This window comes from Neolamprologus brichardi, chromosome 20, assembly GCF_056152115.1.
Source record: "Neolamprologus brichardi isolate AB-2024 chromosome 20, ASM5615211v1, whole genome shotgun sequence".
Lineage (NCBI taxonomy): Eukaryota > Metazoa > Chordata > Actinopteri > Cichliformes > Cichlidae > Neolamprologus > Neolamprologus brichardi.
In genome coordinates, this window is record NC_142123.1 from 22,450,361 (window position 1) to 22,477,016 (window position 26,656).

General features: G+C 40.4%; 3 protein-coding genes across 5 annotated transcripts; 1 reads left to right on the top strand and 2 right to left on the bottom strand.

Annotated features, from left to right (window-relative positions):
* Positions 1 to 806: 806 nt before the first annotated feature.
* LOC102789229 (uncharacterized) lies at positions 807 to 8,079 on the bottom strand. Of its 2 annotated transcripts, none has more exons than XM_035910181.2 (7): positions 7,712 to 8,079; positions 6,857 to 6,940; positions 6,658 to 6,761; positions 6,342 to 6,559; positions 4,507 to 4,577; positions 2,610 to 2,753; positions 807 to 1,844 (listed from the first exon to the last, which is right to left on the bottom strand). In XM_035910181.2, the coding sequence occupies exons 1-7, from the start codon at positions 7,748 to 7,750 to the stop codon at positions 1,662 to 1,664; spliced, it is 843 nt and encodes a 280-aa protein (XP_035766074.1). In that variant the 5' UTR covers positions 7,751 to 8,079; the 3' UTR covers positions 807 to 1,661. The 2 variants fall into 2 exon arrangements, with proteins under 2 accessions (XP_035766074.1, XP_006796472.1); XM_006796409.3 differs by having other exon boundaries at positions 844 to 1,844; positions 4,519 to 4,577.
* A 1,324-nt stretch (positions 8,080 to 9,403) lies between these two features.
* LOC102798642 (receptor-type tyrosine-protein phosphatase V-like) lies at positions 9,404 to 13,421 on the top strand. Its single transcript, XM_006796531.3, has 11 exons — positions 9,404 to 9,521; positions 9,929 to 10,007; positions 10,350 to 10,449; positions 10,534 to 10,624; positions 10,715 to 10,791; positions 10,880 to 11,014; positions 11,605 to 11,727; positions 11,852 to 12,012; positions 12,131 to 12,266; positions 12,689 to 12,750; positions 12,825 to 13,421. Exons 2-11 carry the CDS (start codon positions 10,003 to 10,005, stop codon positions 13,051 to 13,053), a joined length of 1,119 nt encoding a protein of 372 aa, XP_006796594.2. The 5' UTR covers positions 9,404 to 9,521; positions 9,929 to 10,002; the 3' UTR covers positions 13,054 to 13,421.
* A 150-nt stretch (positions 13,422 to 13,571) lies between these two features.
* LOC102789812 (transcriptional regulator QRICH1-like) lies at positions 13,572 to 23,339 on the bottom strand. 2 transcript variants are annotated; one of them, XM_035910180.2, is made up of 12 exons: positions 23,076 to 23,339; positions 21,236 to 21,511; positions 21,064 to 21,159; positions 20,836 to 20,976; positions 19,971 to 20,750; positions 19,701 to 19,878; positions 19,424 to 19,578; positions 19,189 to 19,303; positions 16,581 to 16,689; positions 16,204 to 16,352; positions 16,017 to 16,107; positions 13,572 to 14,765 (listed from the first exon to the last, which is right to left on the bottom strand). In XM_035910180.2, exons 2-12 carry the CDS (start codon positions 21,488 to 21,490, stop codon positions 14,579 to 14,581), a joined length of 2,256 nt encoding a protein of 751 aa, XP_035766073.2. In that variant the 5' UTR covers positions 21,491 to 21,511; positions 23,076 to 23,339; the 3' UTR covers positions 13,572 to 14,578. The 2 variants fall into 2 exon arrangements, with proteins under 2 accessions (XP_035766073.2, XP_006796473.2); XM_006796410.3 differs by having other exon boundaries at positions 19,983 to 20,750; positions 23,076 to 23,338.
* Between the last annotated feature and the right edge of the window lie 3,317 nt (positions 23,340 to 26,656).

Sequence of the window (26,656 nt, forward strand, 5' to 3'; positions counted from 1 at the left end):
AAGTGAGTTGCCAGTCTTCCCGCAAGTGAATCTCCCAACAAATTCACCCAAAGATCAGAAAGATGACAAGAAACCCAAGACCTACATCTCAGACCTCAGGTAGCTTGTTAAATATTAAAGTTCATGACAGTACAATTTAAAAAAAAAAAAAAAAAAAAGGCTGAACAAGCTTGGCTCATTCAGAAAGGTTACCAGTAGAAATAGACTTCTTTAAAAATAAAAAAGGAGAGGCAACAGTTTAGGTCAGAAGCAGGTGACCATATGAGTGCAGCAATGACTGAATGCAGTCCCTTGCTACATGTCTTCCCCCCACACTCTCTCTCGTCACTGTGCTATTTAATAAAGGTTAAAAAGTAATTTAAAGAAATCTAAGCTCTAGATTTGTAAAGTTGCATGTGAACAAACCACAAGACCTGTGGAACAAATGACCAAGACCAAAGTGAAGATGGTTAGCCAAAATGCATAGCACCATACTTGGTGAAAATCAAATGCAGCGTATCACCTTTGAGGCACAGAGATGGAGGGGTGATGATTTGAGCTTGTTTTGCAGCCACGTGATGTGGGAACCTGAGTCCACCATGAACTCATCCAATACCAAAGTACTCTAGAGTCAAATGCGAGACCATCTGTCTGACAGCAAAAGATTGCTCCAACTTTGGTGATGCAACAAGACAATGATCTAACCTGATTGAAATACTCTGGTGGGACATTAAGAGAGCTGCACAGAAACAACAACCCTCGAAACGCAATCAACTGAAGCAACCCTATAAAGAAGAGTGGGACAAAAAATGTTCATGACAACATAAGAGACTGAACAAAGTCACAGAGAACGAGATTCAGATTATTGTTAATAAAGTTGGTTGTACACACTACTGAATTACATGGTACACACAGGTTTTCACTCACCGCTTCAGGATTCTGGGTTAATTTTTGTTAAATAAATAATAACATGGTTTATTATGTCATGTGTTATTTTTCTGAGGTTAAATTTAAATAATTTTAGAAACTGGTAAAAACTAGGTGGCGCTTTTTTTATTATTATGTCCTGATATGTAAAACCTTAGAACTGAATGAGGGTCTATTTTCTTTTCACACATCCATAGCTTGAACCTCTTCACACAATTTAGTGCACTAAACAATGATCGGCAGAGGGGGCGTGAATCAGGCTGTAAGACGAGCAACAATGGTCTATATCAAATATCATAGAATCTACAGGTGTTGAAACCATAGATAATAGTGTGTGTCCAAGTCACCTACTGACCTATTAATGTATTTCCTGCTGTGACCTGAATTGATCTATATAGCCATGAACACATCACTGAGCATATTTTTGGACCACATAATGTTTAAAACGCTGTAAACAAAGTTTATTGCAAGCAAAAATAAATTATGCCAAAATATATTTCAGTCTATATAAGACCTTTTAAAGCAATACAACCAGTGCATCGTCATCATCACCAGCACATTTTCAAAATAACAAGCATAATCAAAACGTTTTTACCAGTGTTCAGAATTACACTGTAGACAGAGGGGACTATTATCCAAGAAGCAGACAGCAATGCACAAGATTATTACAAATAAGAAAACAAAAGCAGCAATAAATCAAATCAAGTTCTCAGCACTTTAAAAGACTAAGAACACAGGCAGCATGGCGTGTCTGATCAGTGTGACGGCTCCCTGGAGTCGTAGTCCTCGATAAATTTCTCCATTGCTTCTACGCAGCGTTTGCCGATGTCCCGGAGGTTCTGCTGTAAAGAGGACTGGATGGGACGCTCCAGAGATGGATCCTTTTTAATCAGCATCTTTACTACAAAGCCAAACATTTCACACTCCTGATAGTACACCTGAAAGACAAATGCAATCATGGTTTTAGGACAAAGAGGGGGACAAAGTGGGATTGTTGGTGGAAAGGAAGAGTGCATTTTCAATTACACTGAATGGATTATTCCACCGAAATGCTCGCACGCTGACTGCTCACAATTTATATGTGCGCACACGTGTGCGTACGGAGTTCTGTGGACATTTCTGCATCAGCTACCTGTTGCCAGACTGTCTTTTTCTTGCAGTGCATCTATAATCCTGCAACCATGGAGATATGAAAAGCAAGAGGCCATCTTTTCCATCAAGTGGGTGGAAGCACACGTACACTCTCTCACACAAACACAGATAAGCAGAACCTCAAGTGACGTCTGTCACATCGAAGGCGGCATTAAAGCACGTTGCCTGTGATACAGGTGAGCCGGCCTCACTTTACATTGAGGATCAATTAGAGAAATAAAAATAAGAATAACAAGAAAGAATAACACCATCTATCATGTAAAATAGTGAATAAAACCTTCTTTGTCAGGCCTGGCAAAGAGAAGCCAGTAATGAGACTCGTGTTGCCTCTGGCTCTGCATTTCAAATCTAATGTTTATACTACAACAAACAAATCTTTTTTCCTTGTCTCACGTCTCCTGGCGCTTTCCTCAGATCTTCCCTCCGTCACTCTCGCTCTAATCCCAGCTTTTCTTATCTTTACTTTTCTGTTTATAGCTACCCCTTCTCCCAACACGTGTATGTGCGTGTGAATGTGCATGTGTGTGTGAGTGTAATGACACCCCATCCACCTCATCTATCTCTTTCCTCTTCTGTTGGATGGCTCTGTCTCGTGCCGCCGTCTGGCTCACAGTTGAAGGGAGCTCCCTCTCTCCGCTTCGTTCTTTGCTTTTTGTCCCCTTGTGATCTCTCTCCCTGCTTTGATTCCTGTCGCTCTGGCGAATCAGAAATTAAAAAAAAAAAAAAAGGGAGAAAGAAAGAAAGCAAAGGGAAGAAAAACAAGAATATTAGAGGCAGCAGTTGGGCTGTAGTATTCAGATAGTTAGCCAATGACATGGAAGCAAACACTGATGATGAATGAGCTGCTTATGACCGGCAGACAACTAAAGAGTAGCGCCACATGTTAACTTTTAACAGAGAGGCAAGCAAATTCTTCATTTGTCAACTCTTCTGACTAAGTTCAGGGGCAGAAATACACAACAAAGAAGTGCAGTTCAGTAATGGCCACACTTGTACTCACAATTAAACAACCCGCAGAAAAAGACGCAGTAAAGAGCAAAACTTCAAGTGACTGTTGAGTAACTTTTTAAATGTCGCTTTCAAAGGTCTCTCCGGTGATGCCCAGCTCTTCTTCCCCACCCAACCCAAAAAAATAAATAAAAGACAATATAATGATAGAAACTCAGTCATAACAAGTGTATATGGCTTTTCTCTTAATTAGCTGTTAACATGAATTTAAAAAAGAATCTACAAATAAACTTGCACTAGAGAGAGAACAGCAGTCTCTAACCGGAAGTCTTACAAAGTGGTGACCCCAAACTACAGGTCTATAAACACCACCTCTTCCCTTTTCACTTCAACTTCACTGCAGCAGCAACCAGCTGTGATTCATCATGTGCTGCTCTGCTCCATGCTGTGCTTAGGTCAGCCAAGAGATTTATGCGACTATTTGATTTCAGGCCTTTCTGCAGCACCTGGGCTTTCTGCATTTGAGTCTACGCCCTGAGCTCACGTTGGATGAGCAAACAAACACACCATCTACCTGGACACCGACATGTTACTACTTTAACTGATCGATAAACAGGGGCAGGGGGGAATCTTGCTCTTTACTTCGAAAATGTGCATTTTTCAGCTCTTTCTGGCATTGTAGAGCGGAGATTAATGAGGAAAACGGTGTGCAGATAATATGACGATGAAAAGAGCTGCAAGTGGAAGCCGTTATTTACAACAAACACATGACAGAAAACCAAAGATTCACACTATGGCTTAATCTATTGATTCTTTTTTTAGATCATTATTATCAACTAAGCTGCCAGTTTTGACTGTAATAACTCAATCGACATACAAAACTTTAAAAAACTGAATAGCAAGCGCTTCACAATGTAAAACAACACAAGTAAACGCTTTTAAATACAAATTTTTGTCTCAAAAAATACTCCCAAACTTATAACAAAGTTAAATGGAAAATAATATTCTCACATTTGAGACCGTGGTAGCAACAGTTATTTCACATTATTGGTCCAGTTGCTACTTAATTGTCTTTAAAAAGACAAATTAAGTAAGTGCGGCAATATTTATTAATAAAACATTCATTTTCATGTCAGTCTCTGTGGTCATTATATATATATATATATATATATACATATATACATATCTATATATATATAGATAGATATATCTATATCTATATCTATATCTATATATATATATATATACATATACATATACATATATATATATATATATATATATATATATATATATATATATATACACACACACACACACATACATATACACACACACATATATATATATATATACACACATACATATACATACATACATACATGTATGTATATGTTATAATAGAAGAAAATGATGTGATTTTCAAGGAATGGGTGAAACGATATTAGCGTATTTTTTGACACTTCATAATAAAATTGGGAAGCAGAGCACCATTCTTACAGGTGAACTTACGGTGAACTGCATGTCCTTGTCTCTGCTGGAGGAGGACCTTGAAGAGAAAGGTCTAGTAGCTGGAAAAACAGAGAAAACACGAGGTCAACACAGAACAGAAGGGGGAAAAAAATGTATGTCCACTATCTTATACCAAATCGGGCCCCCTTTTTTTCCTATTCCCAGAGTACCCTATCTTTTAGTCGTCATTTACGCTATTCTTATGCCTCCTTCTGCTTTGTTTTGTTGCTTTTTTTTGTTCTAAGTATCAGGATCTGGAATCAGAGAAAGTTTTGGCAGAATCTGCTGACATTTATGTGATTTTGGACTGCATTGTTTGGCTGCAGCGTCCCTATGTGAAGCAATAGCTTTGTCATGGCTCATTATATACCGCTGGCTAGTCGCTCCCTCTCTTTTTCCTCTCTCTCGCAGTCATATATACACACAAATCAGCGATGAGTCACCATCATCGCACCATCACTCAGGCGCGCACACACACTAACAAAACAAAAAAAAAAAACCTGTTCAGTACTCACACATACACAAACACACACCTCCACAGTGCTGCAGTGTGCGTGCAGATACAGTGCCTGCGTGCAAAATAAAAACATACAGTAGCTCACCCGTTAAACAGAAACAAAGCATACCGCTTTATACTAACAACAAAACAGGAAACGTGGACTTCACAGTTAGTGTTCAAACTGAGCAGAACATGACCACAACATATTTTACACCTCTGCCATTTACTTCCTATGTTACAAAACGATGAAGTAAGTAATTAATCTGTTTTATCTGACTAACTAAATCACACAGTTACACTGTCAGCAGGCCATATGACATAATCCATCTATTGAGTCCAATAAAAGTTCCTTAGTTATCAGCATTATGTAACGTTGGTTTGTTGCTACCAGAGTGTGACTACCTACCAACCAGCAGATGCACAATGAGCAAATGCCCTCCAAATATTTGTAATGCAAAGTGCTTCTGAATATGTGCGTCTGCCTCTGCTTGCCTATACTGCCACCCAGTGGTTATTTTATAGTGCAAAGAGGGACGTGTACAGCTTGTGCAGTACACTGTGGATTATGTGTGAACATGATAAGAAATCCAGGAGGTGAAGGCAATGACAGTGACATCTTTTTCATGTTTACAGCGCTTGATTTTTCATTGTGTCAGAGGGTTATTTGTTTCATCGAGTGGTGTTTTTCTAGCTCTGCCACGTGCCTGACCACTATTTACAAGTACAAATGAGCCTGTTCTCCCACCGACGGTGCTGAAAATAAATGGCATGGCCATAAAGAATGCTGACATCTAAAGCTATCTGATTGCTGAACGTCATATTCCTCGTCTGCGATTTTCCACTCGACTACAAGAATTTTGTCCCAATTAGCCACAGTATCTCCAAATAAATCCATACAGCTTAACACCATGTGGTTTACAATATTTCAAACATGATTGTTTGGACATTAAATAGTAATGACTTTCATAGCTTGCACTGTATTTTAACATCGGTGTTATTTAATGCGCACCTTCTGATAGTCACAAACTAAAGTTTAAAGATGTAAAAAAAAAAATGCTTTTGTTTAAGATTTCCATCATATGGAAATCAAGCAAGAAGAATATTGGAAGCTGAATTATTAATAACAGTCGAATTTGTTCCACACCAAAGTCTTTAAGATATGTCTTTATGGGCCTCACGTATATTTTTTATGAACTTGACATGTAATAAAAACCTTGCACAAGTCCTGACTTTATGTCTGTGTAAATGTTTAAATAAAGCAAAGGGAGTGTGTTTGTGTGCTATAACCGTCTGTATTATCGCAGACCTCTTCTGTAGAACTTACTGTTGTCTTGCTTTGGAGATGAGCTTCCTTCAGTGCTCTCTCTCCGCTTGTACTTCTCCTTCTCCCACTCCTTCAGCCTGACCCTTTCCTTCAGTGGAATGTGGTGAAGTTTAGAATGGAAGTGATCTCTCCGGTGGACGTAAGCCCAGTGGCTCATGTGGTGGTGCCGCTGGGTGCCAAAGCCGGCTTTGTGGAATGCATGGTCATCCCTTGTAAAACTGCATCATTTAGGGAGTTAAAAAAAAGATGTCAGAGCAGACAAAATGATTCTCAGGCTAGGTATCAGTACTCCCAGTTCCCACCTAGGCATTCTTACCGAGGCTTGTGGAACCGTCCTGCAAACTTTGGTTTGTAAGAAGCGGACAACCATGCCCTCGGTCTGGATGGACTTCGCACTCTTCTGATCGCCCTCTTCTCATCCTGAATTGACAGGGGTTACCCAAGTCATCACAATCTGGTGTTTTACAAGAATAATCTATAAAGCTTTTTGGTTTTTGTTATTAAACACGATGTACCTTAGCCGGAGACACAGTGTTGTCGGTAGCCCTCTTGTCAGTGGAGTCATCACTGTGTTCCTTGTACCGCTGTGACACTGACCCCTGAAGACAGCATCACGGTTAATCACAGTTATAAGGGTGTTACATAAAAGTAGGACATGATTTTATAAGAGATGAATCAGTCTGGGAAATAATAAATTCCTAAATATTTGACATTTAAGCTTCTTATATTTGCAGCATTTTAACTAAAATTAAATCTATATACTAAAATGAGATTGACGTGACTAAATTTTCTAAGTGGACAAACAAGTTGATTATAATAATGATAATTATTATTATTAGTAACAAACGTACTTACGCCAAGCCCTAAGAAGAAGTAATAGTAATGGATTAAGTATCTCTACGCGGAGCTTTAAACACAGTGTCATCTATCCGGAACACTTTCGATTTCGTTTTTGGAGTTCTGGGATCAGGACATACCACATTCAATCAAAAGCATAACATTTCACACATTTAAGGGGGGAAAAGACTCCTGTAGGTGAAATAAAATATTGACGCTTATTTGTATCACTGACTTTCCGGAAAATAAACAAGATTTTAAATAGATAAAGCATTCTGCCCAGTAGTGCTCCCTGTGCTTACAAACGAGTCTTCCTTCCTGTTATATTTGGAGTTTTTCAGATATCGCAGCAGTACTGCTTGTGTCATTTCCTGACATTTTGATTCCTTTATTCTTATTGTAAATGATTGGAAATTAAAAAAAAAAGAAAAAAGGAAAGGTCAGTCGAAGCATGCGCACAAGAAGTGCATTTTGACAGCTTACAGTTTGTAACTCATAATTCCGAGGGGATTTTGCACGTTTGTTTCTTTTACCTTGCTTTCCTGTGTGGTTTGGGGTCGTGCTTGATCCATTTCTGCCCCTCTGCAGAGTCTGGCTTATCTTTATGAATGACACGCGGACTTTTATTTCTCTTTGCGTCCAACAAACCAGGAAGCGGCGTCTGAGCTCTCAAATGAATCTCGAGTGTCCATCTGTAAAGTGAACCTTTTGCATTTCCAGCTCTCGCACGCTGTAAGAGCTGCCTGCAGCTGGTAAAAAGGGTTTAGCGTGCAGTTACTTATTTCATATTGTCCACAAATATCCTGCGTGCCTATAGTTCATCGTGCTCGAAAAAGCGCAACATGTTTTCACTTCCTTTTTGTAAAATGGCCCAATCAGGTTGAGCCTACGGTCGCACAGGCTTATCAAAAAAAGAAGAAAAAAAGAGAAAGAAAATCGGGCGTTTCTCTTGAAACCACGCAGGCGCAGTCCATGTATTATCTGCATGTGAGCGACTCTGAACCCTTTAGATTATCAGGATTTACAAACCGATAAATGATAAGGTGTGGTGTGACACACACACAAATAGTTGTAATGGGAAAAAAAAGTCAGTAACAGTAACCATTTCCTGCCTCACTGTTTTTAGGGGCTGTTAACATCTGTACTGACAACTTTTTCAAAGTAATGAAAATTACATTTGATGTGTGGAATGAAGAAGTATAAGTAAAAGCTGCAGCTTTTTTCCAACTTTGTGCAGTTCTACATGCACAAAGCTAAAAAAAAAAAAAAAAAAAAAAAAGCTGCAAAAGATAAACTGGCTACAAATGAAGGAACTTCGGGAATGTTGCTGCTCTACCTTTGTGTGGATATTCTGCAAAGATCACACTAAGAAAAAAATAATCCTTGCAGTGCAGGTAGAGCCTATGCTGGAGGCAGTATACACCCTCAACAAGTCACGAGCCCATCTGAGCAAACTGCTGAACTCTTTGTTTAGTGGTCACCATAAAAAACACAAATAAAGGAAAGCACCCAATTTAGCAAAAGACCATCTGGATGATCTGCAACCCTTCTGGGAAAGTGTGGACAGAACGATGACACAAAAATTTTTGGGTATATGCACAGCACTGTGTTTGGAGTAAAACAGAGACATGTTCACAGATCAGCACCTAACCCTTCTCCCAGCAGTGAAGCATGACTGAGGGAATATCATAGTTTGAGGCTGTTTTGCTACCTCAGAGCCCTTTGCATTCAGAGAGTGAACAAAGTACTCAAAATCAGCATAGCAGTTCATGACCTTAAGCTTAGCACAGACTGGGTAATGGGACAAGCATTTGAACTACCGAACACAAGTAGAATGTTTGAAATAAGCCACCCAAGATATCCCAGAAATAGTGATAAACTGAAATGTTAGTGTCAGGTAAAATCTGATTGAGATTATTGCTGACATTCTAAAAGTTAACTAAATTTTACACGTCATATGTCAAGATTGCACTGGAAACTCCCTATCTACCTACCTACCTACTTACCTCCCTACCTACCTACCTCACTACCTACCTATCTATCTGCCTGTAGATTTGTACTAAGAAGATTACATTTAGAGGTTTACTAGAAGTGAGAACATTTTGTCTCTCAGGTACAAGGAATTTTATGATGTATTCAAAGAATCGCTGTGGTACTGACATCCTTCCTCCGAAATTTAGTGTTCCTCTCTCCACCCACTGTCCCCACCCATCCCAGTTCTTCCTGTCTGAACAGAAAGAGGGACAGAGACGGACAGAAGGAACATAATTAAAAGCAGACACCTTTAAGATGCCTTGGAGAATTGTAGTATTTAAAACATTTATCTGAGGCCCATTTACAAAGGTAAGCCTGAAAAAAAAAGCAAGACACTAAAGCTTCTGGGACTGTGTTTTGTACTTCTGCTGTTGGGTGTTTGGGCTTGACAACTTGTTGGAGCAGGTTTTTCTTCTTGTCAGGTGAGTAATACTAATTGTTCAGGGAGAATGCTGGGCTGTGCTCGACACGCCAGCACGGCCTTTTGTCTTGTGGCAATAGGAAGAGAGGCTTTTTGTACAAAATTAATCATTTCTGAAAAACCAGAACTGTTTCCTGGTGTCAGCTGTCTATCTTGCAAAGGTACAATTAGTTTTAGTGGATGAGGTGGGAGGAGAGGGGGAAACAAAAGGTAAACACAGTGTTGACCGCTTTCAGTTTTTAGTTTTTAACATTCTGTTCTTAATTTATCTTGTTTGTTTTTCTTTCTTTTACAGGATCAAAACTAGAGTCGTCTTAGTGATATTGACGCTCAACTTTTTTTTTAAAGTGCGGGATTTCCTGAAAAGACATGAGGTAAGGATATAAAGAGTGCTTATAGGATCATGAAAACATCAGCTGAGAGACTATACTTGATGATGTTGTACATTTTTCTAATCCAATACAAGACAAAAAAGAAAAACACTACATTCCACTTCTGTCTGTGACATTTTAAAGAATGTGTAAGTTGTGAATTTAAGTAAAGTAAAGTATGTTTACTGGGAGCATTTTCCTCACATGTTAATGTTTACAACAGCTGGCCAGCTGTTCTATCATGAATATAGGGCAATGACAAAAAAAGAAAGGTTAACTGTTAGTTACACAGTGATAACTTATTTTTAGTTTTTCCTTTTTAAAAAATTCAGTTGTCTTTTACAGGGTGCAAACTTTCCCAAGAGCGCAAATTTTGCAGGAGTTTAATTTGCAGTGCCAGGCATTGGCTGCTAATAGCTACAGAGGCTTTAAACAGGAGTTTGAGGTAACTCTTAAGTCTAAAGCTTGAAATGCAAACAGATTTATGATTGTGCTTTCATGCAATGTTAATGTCTGTGGGTCCATGCAGGAGCTCAATGAAGTTGGAAAAGATCTCCCCACCAGGGCCGGGGACTCTGAGGCCAACAGGGAAAAGAACAGATACCCATTCATTTTACCGTGTAAGTGCAATGCCTCTTATAATACAAAGAATAACAAGTATGCGTAGCAACATTTCAAACTTTTGTCTGTTTTTCCACATCTGGTTGTAGATGATCACTGTCGGGTCAGGCTCTCTGTTCAAAACTCCTATCCACACACCGACTACATCAATGCAAACTTTGTGCCTGTAAGATCTCATTTACTCCCTCAACTTCAATCACTTCTTCCTACCTACATCTGTCTGCACCTGTTGTTAAATGTGTGCTTGCATTCAGGGTGGAGGCTCAGAAAGAGACTTCATTTGCACCCAGGGTCCTTTGCCCAACACCATAGCTGACTTCTGGAGGATGGTGTGGGAGCAAAACGTCAGGATTGTTGTCATGGTGACAGCTCTGAAACACAAGGACATAGTGAGAGACGCTTACTCATTTTGTGTGTTTGTATGTGTGTGTGAAGCTTCTTTTATTGTTACATTAGAACTTCAAAAACAAAAACAAACAAATAAACCATTTATTTATTTATTTATTTCTTGAATGAATAAATAAATGGTATATAAAGACTAAAAAGATAAATTAATATGTAGGCAATTTATTTATTTATGACATTCAGTGTTGTATGCAAAATTATTTAATTAAAACAAAGTGAAAATAAACCATGTATAACTTAAAAATTAAATCGATTGTTTATCTATATAATTTTTTAAATGTGCTCAGACTTTTACCCATGTTGCAAAGAAGAATGATCCAAACTTACATATAAATCTGTGCACAGTTTTAGCTAAAAGTACATTAAATATTCAGTAAATGGAAAAGTATGTGGACCACAGGATTAATGGCATTAGTGGCAGATAATATGACGTCTAGTCTATAATATAATTAGACTGATGGTTGGAGTTGATCAATTAATGCAGGTAACCTGGTTATTCTAGAGGATTCACATTCACTTACATAGATAAAGAGGACATTTGCTCTAAACTTATCAATTCATTCTTTGTGTGCAGGTTTTCTGTGACAAGTACTGGCCACTGGACCCAGGGACAGTTTACCATGGACTCATCCAAGTCACAACAGTGACTCGCAAAAAAGGGCCAGATTATTTTATCACCACCATTAACCTCCGGCATGTAAGTGAAAGACGCATGCATTATGCTCTGTGCCCTCTTTAACCTGCCGCAGCGTACTCCTGTGTGCATTGACCATACCTGTAATCCATCAAAGAGATAAACGCTTATGGTGTTTGTGTTTCAGAGAGACTGTCCAACAGACAGGATAATCACACACTATTACTACCCCTCCTGGCCTGACAGGGGAGTCCCTAAGAGCCCATCCACTCTCTGCGTCTTCACTGAGCATGTGCGGCAGCATTTGGAAACCATTCCTCGTCTGGGACCGGCTGTGGTGCACTGCAGGTGTGACCTCTAACTTTAATCCCATCGCCTTGTCAGAAAAACAATGTCTTTGTCAGTATTGTTCCTGTCGTTTATAATGAATTATCAGTCGAATGGTGAATTGTTTTTGTGGTTTCAGTGCAGGTATTGGCCGGACAGGAACATTTGTAACACTGCTCTGGCTGCAACAACTGTGTGCGAGGGGTATCCGGCCTGATATCAAGGCTGCTGTGCAGGACCTTCGTCTGCATCGAATGGGGATGGTCCAGACTCTGGTCAGTCCTTCTTTTCATATTTTATAAACTGATCAGATATTCCGTCTTTTAGATCTTGATCTGAAAATGAAAGCTACGCCAGATTAAATTGATTAATGTCTGGCTTTGTATTACAATGTGGTTAAAATATAAAGTACAAGTAAAATGGAAATACCTAAGTACAAGTACAGCCAAACTGCAGCTAAACGAAGTACTTTCTGTATGCCCCACATCTGCTCACCCGTACAACGTCATCAAACGTAAGAAATCTAATGTCATAGATTATTAATATTAAATTAATCTTGATATGTAATGAGGCATTGCAAGTATTAAAATACATACTTGTATTTATTACTAATCTGCACATTTTGCGCACTTTTGAGTCATACCAAACATAAGGATGAGCATCCACATCATTTTCCCATTGTCCTGTGTCTATTCAGGAGCAGTACGTGTTTGTTCATCAGTGTCTGTTACACTGGCTCAGTGGAGGAACCTCAGCATGGTGAGCATGGTGGAAGTGTATCATTTGTCTCTGTATTGTATTGCGACTTCTAACTGGGAACTTGCTGTTTATAGGAGCTCACAGATCCAGACAACCAGTTTAAATGCCAACAACGGCATCCCTGATCGGCCTAAGAGCTCATCAGCACGGAGAGCGCGATCAGGGAGGAGCCACCGTCACCAACCCCGACAGAAACCTGCAGCTGACCCACCACAGAACACAATACAGCAGATTTTAAACCCGGGCAACCTACTGAGGCGATTACTTCCTTCCTCTTCACTGCTGAATCCAGCCACACACTGAACAGACATGCTGGAAGATGTAAATATGTAAAGAAAGACTACATAAAAATTTTTGCCATCATACATTAGCTCAGACAGAAGGACCTGTATACTGCTTGCGGTCGGGCCCTGCAGGCAGAAAACTGGCCTGACAACATGCAGATAAAAGAAAGAGCAGCTTGTATCGTCATTAGAAGAGAATGAATTCAAGGAAGAAGAAATCAGGTCAAACCTGTTACCCTACCTATCCTGGCAAAAAAATATTGAGGCTGGTACCTGTATATACTGGCACATACTTCATGTTACTGACAAAATATTTAATGTTAGCACAGCATGTCTTTCTATCTCATTTTTAAAGTTTTTATTTTTATTGTGACTACTGATAAAGTGCCACTGTAAGATGACTTTTATTCAGATCTTTGTTTTTCCTGAAAAATCATTGTGCATCATCTTATAATCACACAATGCCGGCTATCGGTACTTAAAGACGCATGTGCAGACTTCATACTGGACTGGCTAGAAAGGCAGACACATGGTATAGTGGCTGTACAAAAAAGGTCATGTTTCAAAAAACACACAGGCACTGCCATTCTCCTTAGATGAACCTATTACAGTACATGAAGGAGGCATGAGTTTTGTACATTATAGAACATTAAGGGCTAACCCACTTTTTTAGAGTCTTTCACCTCTCCTGTAATAGACATGTATAATACAACTGATGCCTCATCAGGTGAATTTTGGGGAGAAAAGAAGGTCCAGCAGCAGTCAGCATCCAAAGCCGCACCTCCAACGTGTAGCAAATGCGAGCCGAGCAGTGACGCATTGTTGCAATCAAAACCGGAGCAGATTAAAGTCCTCCTATTTGATGCTGCTGAGCGAGTCCGACAGGTGGTGCTGCGGTTTAAGCAAACAATGTAAGTCACCTCCCAATTCAGAGTGTGTGCATTAAAACTCAGTTCCAGACAGGCAAGAGTAAAACACAAAGAACTCCCACAGCTTGAAAATGAGCTCTTAGCCTACATTTGGCTACTTAATGCAGTTTTAATACCACTGAGGTATTCACTGTGACACTTAACAGTGACCAAGGCAAAAGAGGAAAACTAAAGCAACAAAAAAGAGATGTCTAAGAAAAGCAGCATAGCGCAGGCCAACCCCAGTGAAAATATATATGAAATATATTACAGGTTAAAACAAAACAGGAAAGAAAATTATTATTAAGCTGTTCCAGACTGTTGGTAAAGAGAACCAACAGTTAAAAATAACACTTAAATTAGGTCCAATAAAAAGATTAGATACTAAATCCTTTGGCCAAAACAAAAAAAAAAGTGATTGCCTCAGTAAGACAAACAATCTATTGGTTGTACGTGTATTTACAGTCCGTATGTGTGAGATATGCTGACACATAATGAAAATAAACATATACAATACATGCCACCCTTAAAGACCACAGGAGGGTGTGAGAGTATAGAAAACTACTCATAATGAGCAATCAAAGGCTTGGTGAAGAAAGAAGAGCTGAGTTCGTTTTTCATTCTCCTTCAGTCCAACTAGTGCACGTTCTCGGACATGTTAATGGCTTCCTGGATTTCACGAACAACAAGGATGCGGGCGAGCATCTGCTCCAGCTGTTCTTTTGGGATTGGCTGAGTTGAGTACCAGATGGGGCTATTTGGAGCCACCACGGGCTCAGGTGTCAGGTAGAAGGTGTCATTGCGACCTTTAGCACTCTGTGGACTGAAAGAGACAAAGAGGACATGGTGAGGATGTTTTCAGGAAACGCTTCATATAACAAATCAAAGTTTAGTTTTATTCCCCCCCTTACAAAAAAGCTGCATACGATTCTTTTCTGTGTGGGAACAGAGGCAAAAGGTTTAGTGGTGAGGATTGCTTTCACGACAGATTGTTACCTTTTAAAAGGACAGCAGGTAAGATTCAACTTGTCCAGAGTACCTTATATGCTCAAAACAGTACACAACAATGTCCACAATCTTAAATTTAGTAATATATCAAATGCTTATTGGGTAAAAGCGCTAAATTAACCAAGTGTAACACACTGTGTCACAATCAGAACAGTGGAGAGGCACAGGTGTACTCTCGCTTCTCTGGTGAACCTTAAGAGGAACCAGAACGTCAGTAGCTCATCTGGCTCATGATCTGATCACAATTCTCATTAATATGTGAAGTACAGAAAGAAAAATATGTTTTGTTGTCGTTGGTTGGCTGTACTAATAACGATTAAAAGCCCAGAGTAGTTAAGAAGTCTAGCACAACAGTCATACCCAGTCACCTCTGGCAAATGTACATTAAAAACAAAAAAAATCTCCTGGCATTTTTGCTCGGTGTGGGGTCAGTTTGAAATCCAAGCATTAATCTTGTGAATTACAGTACACATACTGATTACAGAGCACAGTCTGGGATCACACAACTGCAAATTTTGAAAGTCCATAAATGCAAAAAAGACAATATCAATACAGCCCCTTAAATCCAAGGATTTTCACAATTTCCTCAAATAAAAAGGCACCAAAGTCACATATTAATGTGATATTAATAACATAACATTTGTTAACAATGTAGTGCCACTACAATGTAATGCCAACGAAAGCCAAACGTTTGTAGCTTTTATCACTGGTAATGCTCAAAAGTAGGAAACAAAAAACCTTTTGGAGAGAAGAGCAAGGGAAAAGTTCTATAGCATATATATTTTTGTCAGTTGCCTAGCAACAGTGTTCTCACACCTTTAAGCACTTCAGCACAAACTGCTCTATATACTCCGCTTCCCATATGATTAACAGAAATGCAGTTTTATTTAAAGGAGGCAACCACCAACCACGGCCAGAGTGAAAAAGCATGAAAAGCACCACATTCTTTAAAATTTATTTACTTTTTACTGGTTGCATAGATTATCTCTTTGAGATAACATTTTACACTTCTTAATATCTCATTCACCGATTCCCCTTAGTGTCCTTCATAGTGTTTTGTATTTACCATTTGAAGAGGTAGAAATCATAGAGTTTGATGGGGCACCGCAGTGGGTTCTCAGGGTCCTCAAGCTGCTCTGAGTACATATCATCTGTCACTGAAAAGAAAAAAAGTGTTCATACAGTCTCCATTAGTTTGTCCTTAGAATGAGAATGTGAAATGCAGCACAAATGCAATCCCAGCATGCTCTTACCTTTCTGCCCTATGAACCTTTCTGTCGACTTTAGGTATCTAATGCTGGTGCTCTTATCTTTAGGATTGTTGGGACTCTTCCGGGTGTGCCTGAGCACCTTTGAAAAGGCGACTTTTAGATGCTGATCCACTGTTTTCAGGTGGAAATACCTGTAGAAACAGAAAAAAAAAGGAATTGCAAGCAACCATGAAGCCAGTACAGGAGGGTGCAGAATCTCGTTTAGTATTTTGTAGCTCTGTATGTTAAGAGTTATTTGTGCTGTAGATGAAGAGTATCTCTTATTTAGAGGGGTTTATCATGCCCACTTAAGCATGAGACAACCACATAAAGTTATTCCAGTAAGCATTACACTTGAGAGCACCTAACTTGGTACTCACTTGGTATTGAAGAACATTAAAGTTGTTAGCAGTGTCGAGGGAGAATGAGCTCCTAGTTGTTTACATTCCCACAACATCTCCTCTGTCACATGACTGGGAATAACATAACCTGTCAGGAGAGGGCAAAGAACACATTAGAGGACATGTGTGGTCTCTTTACAAGAAAAAAAAAAGTGCTTCATCACCTTATAACCACCAAGAACAAAACTTTATGGTAACTGCAATTAGAAAGTTTATAGATCTAAGAAACAAACCCCAGATCAACAGTTAGAAAGAAACCTAAGCGTAGTATTTATTAACGCTAACCGCTCCAAAGTTGGAGGTCTGGAACTTAAAAAATAAACTGAATTGCCACCTTGCATTTACATGCTTTGCCAATCAGTGAAGTTACAAATTACACTGACATCTGATCAGAATTTAAATCTACCTTCAATTAAGAGTTCAAAAGGAACTGAATCGAGATCTTTCAGCACACAAACATTTGATCAATAAAACTGATTCTGACAAAACACGAAGTTTAAGCCATGACACACGACAAAGCTTCAAATATGAATTTTCCAGAAAAGAAGCTATAAATACTTGAAATTGATGTAGCAAAAATATCCACATACCTATCATCTTACTATGTGACCTAAGGTCACCATGTCACCTTTCTCTTATACATTTAAAAATTGTAATGTATAACATCATAATGGATAACAATATGATGTTCCAGTGAAGCTGACTTGGATTTAAAATAGCATCACTTCATTTTATTCTATAAATAGTTTTCAATTGAATGACCAATTCACTACTCTGGTGGGCAAGCATGACTCCATTGTAACGGCCAATAGTGGACAGTTAGCAGTACTGCGGGGCAAGAGGTTTATTGACTCTCTTGAATCTCAAGCCAAGACTACTTATGTACATTTTAGGGACTTGTCACTCATATTCTGTTCTGGCAGCTTTATTCAAGTCCATAAAAGTGGCGACATCTCTCACACAGATCCAGTTTGTTGACATCTACGTGTAAAGAATCTACCACCGGGGTAAAAGCTTTCAAAGTGTGTACATCTACATGTATTTTCAATCTGGATGGGTAAATAATTCTGTCATGTGAGAGGTGAAGAATAAGAAATTTTTCAGAATTAACACAAAGGTAAGCGCTACATAGCTAGCTCAAAACACCCCCCCCTCCAAAAACAAACAAACAACTACAACACACAAATCTTACATTTTGTTGAGTTGAACTTTTACAGTGTAGGGCCAGAAAAGTTACACCAGGATTCATTTGTCACATTAATGTCGTGTCATAACAGTAAAGCTGACTGAGTGTTTTTCCAACGTCAGGTAAATCATTGCTACAGTTTACATGAGCCACCACTGACAGTCTGGGTTGCTGTGGAGAAGCAGGGATTGGTGCAATTTGACCTGTCGGTGCCATACTCTACACCATTCTGGCAGCTATAAACAAATGTTGCTTAATGCATCCGACAGCCCAAAGTCCCACAGAAGAGGTCAAGGGACCGCACAGGACCATTTTGCCTGCCAGGTGGACAAGTACCTGCTCTGACGTCACATGAAAACTATGGATTAGAATGTTGTAACAATAAACAGAACAGAGATCAGACTTTTAAAATAACAAGCAGCTGTATGTAGAACATCTTGTTAGGTATATTACATTCTGCTCTTAACATGACCACAGCAGCAGTTAAACTAATATGCAGTTCAGGTCAGAGCCTGTATGATATATCTGTTGATTTTTGCTAGGTTTTAATATATCACTATCAGCATTTATAACAACCAATAAATAAAAATGAAAAATGTAAAAAAGAGATATGAAGAAAATGCTGTGTGTTTATGTTGCATAGTTTATCCACCAGAGGGCACTCTGCCATTGGCCCTGTTAGAAAAATATACTTGGAACACTGCAAACAACAACCAGCTGATCTTAATGTATTGATCAGAGCCTAAACGACTAGTCCCGTGACGAAGTTAAGCAAGTTTATTTTTAAACTGCACTGTGATCTTATCTTAGTAAAGACTCATAAGTAACTGCACATAACAAATATTTGGGAAATATGTTTATGTTTTGTGTATCTTAATGAAAAAAAAATATTGGCTGATAGATTATTAAATCACCAAATAGGGGTATCGGTCTTAAAAGATCCTGTATTAGTCAAGCTCTAGTTCAGGGTTTCTGCCAGTGTGCTGCAAGCCTGGCAGGTCCCTGAGCCTAAGTAAATACAGACACACTAGAACCATTTGCACTACACCGAGCTTTTCTAGACATTACCAAACAGAAAAAATGCAAATGTCAGATGAGACATTAAGCTGTCTTTACACCACCACCTCATTAGTGCAAAGTCTGTGTAACGTCCAATTGCACCCATGTGAGAAAAGCACAAGTAATTGTCTGGAAAATTTACACCAAGCCAAGGAGGCACTGACTCATGCACGTTCTATCCAGAAGGCTTTCACCTAATCCAAACAAAGGATTCCAATAGTGAGAATGTATCTGAAGCAGATTATCTTCTGCTGTGCTACCCGTGAGATATAGCAACTTTGTATATTATCCCAGTTCATGTGTGAAAACAGCTGAGCTTTGGTAAACACGTGCTGCTCTCACCTAGCGGATGGACAGATGGCCTCCAAGGCTCCAGGATCTGGTGTAGACTCTGAGCAAAGCGGGTGTAGTACTGATCTGAGAAAATGTCATCCACACGACCATTATCAAACATATACTGTAAGAAGAAAAAAGAAAAAAGGAGGAGTCAATTGTATTAACACACCAGATAAAGATCAACAAATATTTAACGGGTGAAGATATGAAGATAAGGGGCAAGCCTGCACAGTGAACTTACTTTTTGTATGCACAGAAAAACATAGTAAAGAACATCAGCCTCATAAGTCTCCCCTTCCAGTCCGCGGGCCTCTGTTGTCATCAAAGAGAGACCCATACAGAGCTCAGCAACTGCACATGACACCAAATCCTCCTGAAAACGCAGGGCCTGCCGTCCTAAAATACACAAAACAAAAAAAGTGACTGGGAATAAAAAAAAAAGAAAGAAAAGGAAATGGCAACACATGTCTTATCTAAACATTTTAACTCATGTATAATCATTGGGTATGCACACTTACTGCCAATTGGCGCAAGTTTATTTTTGTCTGATTTGTCCAATTCTGCATTTTTACGCTGAGCCCAAAGCCGCCACACCTCCAGCCCCTCCTCTGGCTTCAAAGTAGCAGGCAGCAGCAGTTCCTGCACCTGCACCTGCTGCTGGCCTTGACCATCTACCTCTGCTACGACTGTCTGACCCTGAATAGGCATAAGCACATAAACAATGTTATCGCAATCACTGAGGACTACCATATCTACATTTCAAAGTGAAAATAAACATAGCTGAATACCTGTGTTATTACCTGTAGCTGCTGTGCGTCCTGTCCTGTCAGCCCCTGTGTATGCAGCACCTGCTGCTGTGGGTCCCAAATAAGGGACTGTGTAGCATTTGAGTAGCCCTGTACTGCCACGGGGATGTGGATGTTTCCATTCATCAACTGAGCAGGGAACAGTGTGTTTGCGGCCAGCGTGTGCACCACTTCTTCCTGGCTTCCCATTGCTCCAGAGCTTGTTATGCTGGAAACAGCCTGTGCTGTCTGGCTTTGGCTGGCAGGGATTTTCAGCTTGTCATTTTCAATAGTAACTTGTGTTGGCATTGTTGTAGTGTTTGTTCCCGCAACTTGCACTGTTCCATAAGCCTCCTGGGGGATGGCAATATGCGTTACCTGCTCACGGCCTCCAGATGCAGTAGGTGCAGAATACACAGGGATGGTCCAGGTCTCCCCTGTGGGACTGGTAATAGTACCTGTGGCGCTGTAAAGGTGGGAGCTGTCCACAGTTAGGAGGTCTGGCCGCAGAGATACATAACTTTGCTGCTGACCTTGTGCCTGAGGGATTGCCAGGACTGTGGCTACCTGCTGGGCAGGTAGGGCATAGGAAACAGTGATGGGCATGTCCACTTTACGCTTCTTAGCTGGCTGGAGGACACCTGCCCCCTGAGATGTGGTAACTGTAGTTCCCATTACTCTCCTCTCTGCACTGTCTTGATGCTGGGTGGGAGAGAGGGCCCCCACTGTCTGAATTTGGATCTGCTGTCCCCCTGCAACAGCTGCCACCAACTGCGCTTGCAGCTAATACCAGTGTAAAGATGAAAAATATTAAATTCAAAGTGACTGACTAAATATTTGCAATCCTGAGAATTTGTTTTGTACTTACTTGTTGGTGCTGCTCTTCTGTAAGCTCCCCAGACTGAATCAGCTGTGCAGTAGTCACACCTTGTAGCTGTTGATGGGAGCCAGAGGGCACTTGAAGAACCTGGCCCAGCATCTGACCTTGCTGCTGACCCTGGATCTGCACCTGAAAATAAAAGCCAGCAGTTCGGGAAATTAATTATTAACAAGTTTAATGATATACACAGCACAAAGACCTGATAGAAGTACAGACCTGTACTATCTGTTGCTCTGTATTCTGTTGCACAGGCTGCTGCTGAGACGTGTTCTCCTGTATCTGTTGCTGCTGTGGCTGGACCTGCACCTGCACCTGCAGAAAGCAGTCCAAGCTTCATTTTTTAATCTTTTTAAAGACTGGGTTTTAATCATTTAGAGTAGTTATTTACCGGACATGCCAGCTCAAGCAATGACCCTGCCACCTCTGTGCTGTCTGTGTAGATGCAGTTAGTCTCTTGCTGGTACACCATAGTAGTGGTAGTGGTTGTAGTGTCTCCGCTTTGTTGGCTGAACTCTTGCAGGGCGTCTGGACCTTTGCTGGCCAGGGACTCCAGGAACTCCTTCATGCGATGCTGAGGAATGCTACGAGCTTTCTGCCTAACTAGCTCCTCATAGGAGCCTGTACCGTCCAGTGAGTTATTCATCGCTGCTGACAGTTTTCTCTCCTGTGAAGGAAAGTTAATTTAATTTAGCACAGTTTTAAATCAAAGCCCATTAACAGTAACATGAACAGAAATTTCAGTAACGCTTGACAACACAGATGTACTAAAGATCATCCTTTTTTTCAGCTGCTCCCTCTTGGGGTTGCCAAAGCAGAGTATCTTCCTCCATCTAACCATAGTCCTTGCATCCCCCTCCACCACACCAATGCCCTGCATGTTCTCCCTCACTTTAGCCATGAATCTTGTCTATGGTCCTCCCCTTTTCCTCCCATCTGGCAGCTCCATACTGAATATCCTTTATCCTGTCTACCAACTATTCCTCTGCACATGTCCAAATCACCTCTCCAACTTTGCCTCTTGAATCACTCATTTCTGATCCCGTCCTTCAGTGCCAGTGTCTCCAAACCATCCATCATAGCAGATGTCACTGCCATCTTGTAATTCTTGTCTTTCACTCTTCCTTCTATCATAAATCCTGTGCTCTCTTCTTCATTTCTCTTGTGCATTGTCCCTTGCTTTGGATGGTTCACCACAGGTATATAAACCTATCCACCTTTACTGCATCTCCTCCTTGCAGCTTCATCTTTTCATCTGTCTCCCTCTTATTCACACATATGTAGTCCATCTTCCTTGAACTGCCTTTCATTCCTCTTCTCTCCAGATCATATCTCCACCTGTTTCCTGCTCTCACTACAGATCAAAATGTCGTCTGCCATCACAGTGCACGGAGACTCTTGCCTGACCTCATCTGTCAGCCTGTCCATCACCATCTCTATTACGTCGTCATCAACACCTTCAAGGTAAACACCCTATAGTGCTCTTTCATGGGATGAAGTCATAGAACTGCTCGCCGATGGTCCCTCTCTTTAACAGAACTTCAACAACTCTTTCCCGTATCTTCAAAGTACGGCCTATCATGTTTATCCCTTTTATATTTCTACAGCTTTGCACATCACCCTTATTCTTAAAATCGGTACAATACACTTCTTCATTCATTTCTCAAATGCATTAAATACAGAAGATGATAATCGCTGCGCTGGCATCGGTTTCTCTAGTGTTTACAAACTGACCTACGGCTCACTGTCCAGCTGCAGCACACAGCGATAGTAATAGGAAAGGGTTAATTCTGACTGAGTGAAAACGAGCTGGGACAAAAGCGCGGTCACTTTCCAAATCTGATGCAGTATTCAAGCCACCGATGGAAAGCGCTGCATAAGGAAAAGATGCAAGCTGTAAACAGTAACTGTGTTATTATTAAACGCATGGGTCGATATTTTGAAAGCAGCCAATCTAACAGCTGATTACACAAGGCGCTAGGTTAGCCAGGTGCACTGCTAACTAGCCGCGTGTTGTTTGCAAATCAGATGCAGTCACAGCTGTGTTTGGAAACGCGCATAAACGCCACCGTGCACACAAACAGGCACACGTCGGCATCCACGCAAGCGACATCTAAACAGAAAACAGCGGCAGCTCGGCTAGCTCTCTTGTATCGGCAACGTTACACCGACTACATTTTTTCTGTTTTCTCTGAAGCTAGCAGGCTAACGTTAGCGGGCGCGTTAGCTACCTCTCTTCCTCAACCGGGCCGAGGTCTGAGCCGCTTCTCTGCCCTCGAAACGCCACTCCTCTTACAACAAGCAGGAAATCGAAGTGATTTCGGTGTTTTCTGCGGCTGGGTTATTCTTTATTTCCCCTCGATTTTCGTTAGATGGATAGCTGCAGTTTTTCTTTCTGTAGACCACTCATATTTCGTTGGGCGCCATCTTACAACAGTACCCTCAGACCAATAAGCAAACGAGTTGCGACTCGGTCGTGCTATCGCGGTACCTCCTCTTCAAGATATCGCGGTAACTGACACTTCTAGGGTTGTCTGTTAAAGGCGACACACACAGTGGAGGTAGCTGGCAAGATCAAGTAGATGTCAGTCCACCTTAAAACACAGTTATACCAGACAGACGCTCCTAGTGGTTCACTGGCTTCTCAATCTTTTAAGGTGGTCCCACGGAGATGTGCTGAATACCTGGGTGGTGTTCAGAGGGCTCTGGGCAACGGAGGGTTAATTCCCACGCACTGCTCTTCAGCATGGTCTGCAGCTCCCACACTGATATTTGTTATGGACCACATCTTCTTAATTGTATGCTTCAGTTTTCTCTTACTAGAAAAGTGGAGGAGAATGAAGGTTTGAGTCTGTACCAATACATAACATCCTTTTACTTTTTATACTACTTTGCTTGGTTAGTGTGTCTTATAGTGAGACAGTGGTCAAAGGCTAGATGGGTTCAAGGTGGTGATGGGATTACATCAGGAGTTGGCTCTCTTTATTTGCAGTGATGATGGACAAGTTGACAAATTAGGTCAGGAGTCTCCGTGGACTATGTTTTCAGATGGAAGAAGAATATCCAGGAAGGCGAGAGCTGCAGGTGGCAGGATTGAAGATGCTAAGATTGGGATTGGACAAGATTAGAAATGAGCACATAAGAGGGACAACTCGGGTTAAGCAGTTTGGTGATAAAGAGGCAAGGCTGAGATGGTTTGGACATGTGAAGAGGAAGGACAATGGCTATACTGGACAATGGATGCTGAATATGAAGCTGCCCGGCAAGAGGAAAACCTCAGAAGAGGTTCATGGATGTAGTTGTGGTGAACATGCAGAGGGCTGATGTGAAAAGGACAGCTTGGGATAGTGGGAAATGGAGGCTGATGATTTGTTGTGCTGACCCCTTAAGGCTGGGGTGTCAAACTCAAATACACAGTGGGCCAAAATTCAAAACTGGAACAAAGTCGCAGGCTAACATGAATATTTATTGAAAAAAAAAATCTTCCTCCAGATATAAGAATGAATCTTTTCTTATGGACTCAAATAAGTTTTGCTGGAAAACTGAATATGGAACAAGCAAAGCTTAATACTAAACAATATATATATATTAGCTGTATAATACCAGTAGGCCAGCTCTAATAGTAATTTGGTATGGCTTCGCGGGCCAAATGTAATTATGCTGCGGGCCAAATTTGGCCCGCGGGCCAGAGTTTGACACCTATGACTTATGGCAAAGTTACAGTCTCAATGTTATTCTTTATTTTTTCTCAGTGTCTTCTTGAGGGACAGTATGTGTATATGTGTACGTGATATTAAATGAATGTTTAAGTGCAGCAGGGGCGATTCTAGGATCAGAGCTTTGGGGGTGCTGAGCACCCAGAGAGCTGCCCATCCAGGCAAGGTAAACTTTACTCATCACAATGAGACTTCTTCCCTGTCTCTGTCAGTCCCTGCATCCCTAAATGCCTCCAGTTGTCCCGAGTTCTGTCTGACTGCCTCCTTGGTGCATTTAAACCCCTGTTCCTCCCTGTCCTCATCGTCTGTTGTCTTCATCTCCATTATCAGTCATCATAATTTTACCCTCTCTGTGCAAGTATGCAAATTTCTTTATTAAATCATAAGTTTCTTAAATTCATCAAGTCTCTCTGTGCCTGGGTCCTCGTCACAAAACATGACATCACTGTTTTGTACATTTTAACACAATTTAATCCCCACATTTTTGAAAGAATAGCAAAACACTTTTTTGAAAAGTCTGTAACAAAACCATCAAATCTGATCAAGGTTATTAAAATGCTGCCAAAGAAGAATGGATTGGAATTTAAAAAAAAATACATATCCTAACCTGAATTACTGGGGAAAATGATAAATGATGCTCATAGTGAGTAAAAAGTAAACTGTGTGCATTTTTTGGACAGAGATTCACTTCTAAAGTGTATGTATAATACAATACAGATACATAAAAAATACACTCCAAAAATAGAAGAGTCCTTGAAATATACAAAATATTATTAGAAAATGGAGACACTTGGCCTTTGGTACAATGTATACAATGTATGAAAAGATCTTTACTGCAGATACTACTATGGCTCTGCAGATTTTTTCTTTTCTTTTAACCTATGTCGCCTCACCTTGAGGTTGGTAAATCTGTCTATCACATTTTGGTGGTCAAGTCTCTCACGCATCTCTTTCTCAACTGACATCACAGCCAGGTGCTGGAGTCTGCTTTGACCCATGGTCCTTCTCAGCCAGGTATGGAGCTGTCTCAAGACACTAAAAGACCTTTCACAGCTACAGCTGCTAACTGGGTTTGTTAGGGCAACCTGAATAACAGTTTTCAGTTTGGGGAAGATCTGATTATCCAGAAGATTGTACAATGTTAACATATCTGGAATGGCACCAGCCTCACTCTTGAGCTTTATAAAGTCTTTGGCAACCGTGACTTCCTCTGACTGAAGCTCAATATGGTAATGCAGTGCCAGGGCTGACAACCCAGTTTGTTTTGCAGATTCTGTATAGCAGCTTTAATATAGGGAGAACACAACTTCCAGATTGTATGAGTTGTTTGTATTAGTTGTTTGTCTTTCTTTTTCTTTGCCAGTTAAACAGTTACTGTTTTGCCTGTTAGTACTCCCTGTCTGTTTTCTTACCTGGTACTTCCTGATCTTGTACTTTGTCCTCATGTTCCCCTCTTTCCTCTCTCCCTCTTTGGACTGACAATCTGTACACACACACACACACACACACACACACACAACAGGAGTTATAAGGTTAATGGGCATCCAGTCAGTTAGCTAGTTAGTACCTTGGGTTCAATATCGACACATGCACATATGGCAAAATAACCAGTTTCTCTCATTACATTTCAAACAGGACAGTGGTAACAACAGCAGGCTACGGACAATGTTAAGTTTTAGATTTTAAATAGGCTGTATACATTTCAATGAGATCAACAGGGCAGTCAAATATCGCTAATTTTACTACAGAGCAAACATCGTCTGAAAACACGTTTTCAACTAGGGCTGCCACAAACGATTATTTTGATAGTCGACTAGTCACCGATTATTTTTGCAAATAGTCGACTAATCAGATCATGCATCCATTGGATGTACAGCGTACAGCTTATTGCACCAGCATGCATCTGCTCTCATATAACTATCATTAGCTTACAGCTCTAAGTGTTTAAGGTATGTGCTAACTAAAAATAAAGACAAGATGATAGTTTATTAAATTTGAATGAAATTTGCAGATTGTTTCGGTGAAGTTTAATAAACTCATTGTTATCTAAAATATAACGGGACACCGGAGTATATTCTCGAGCATCTCACACTTCT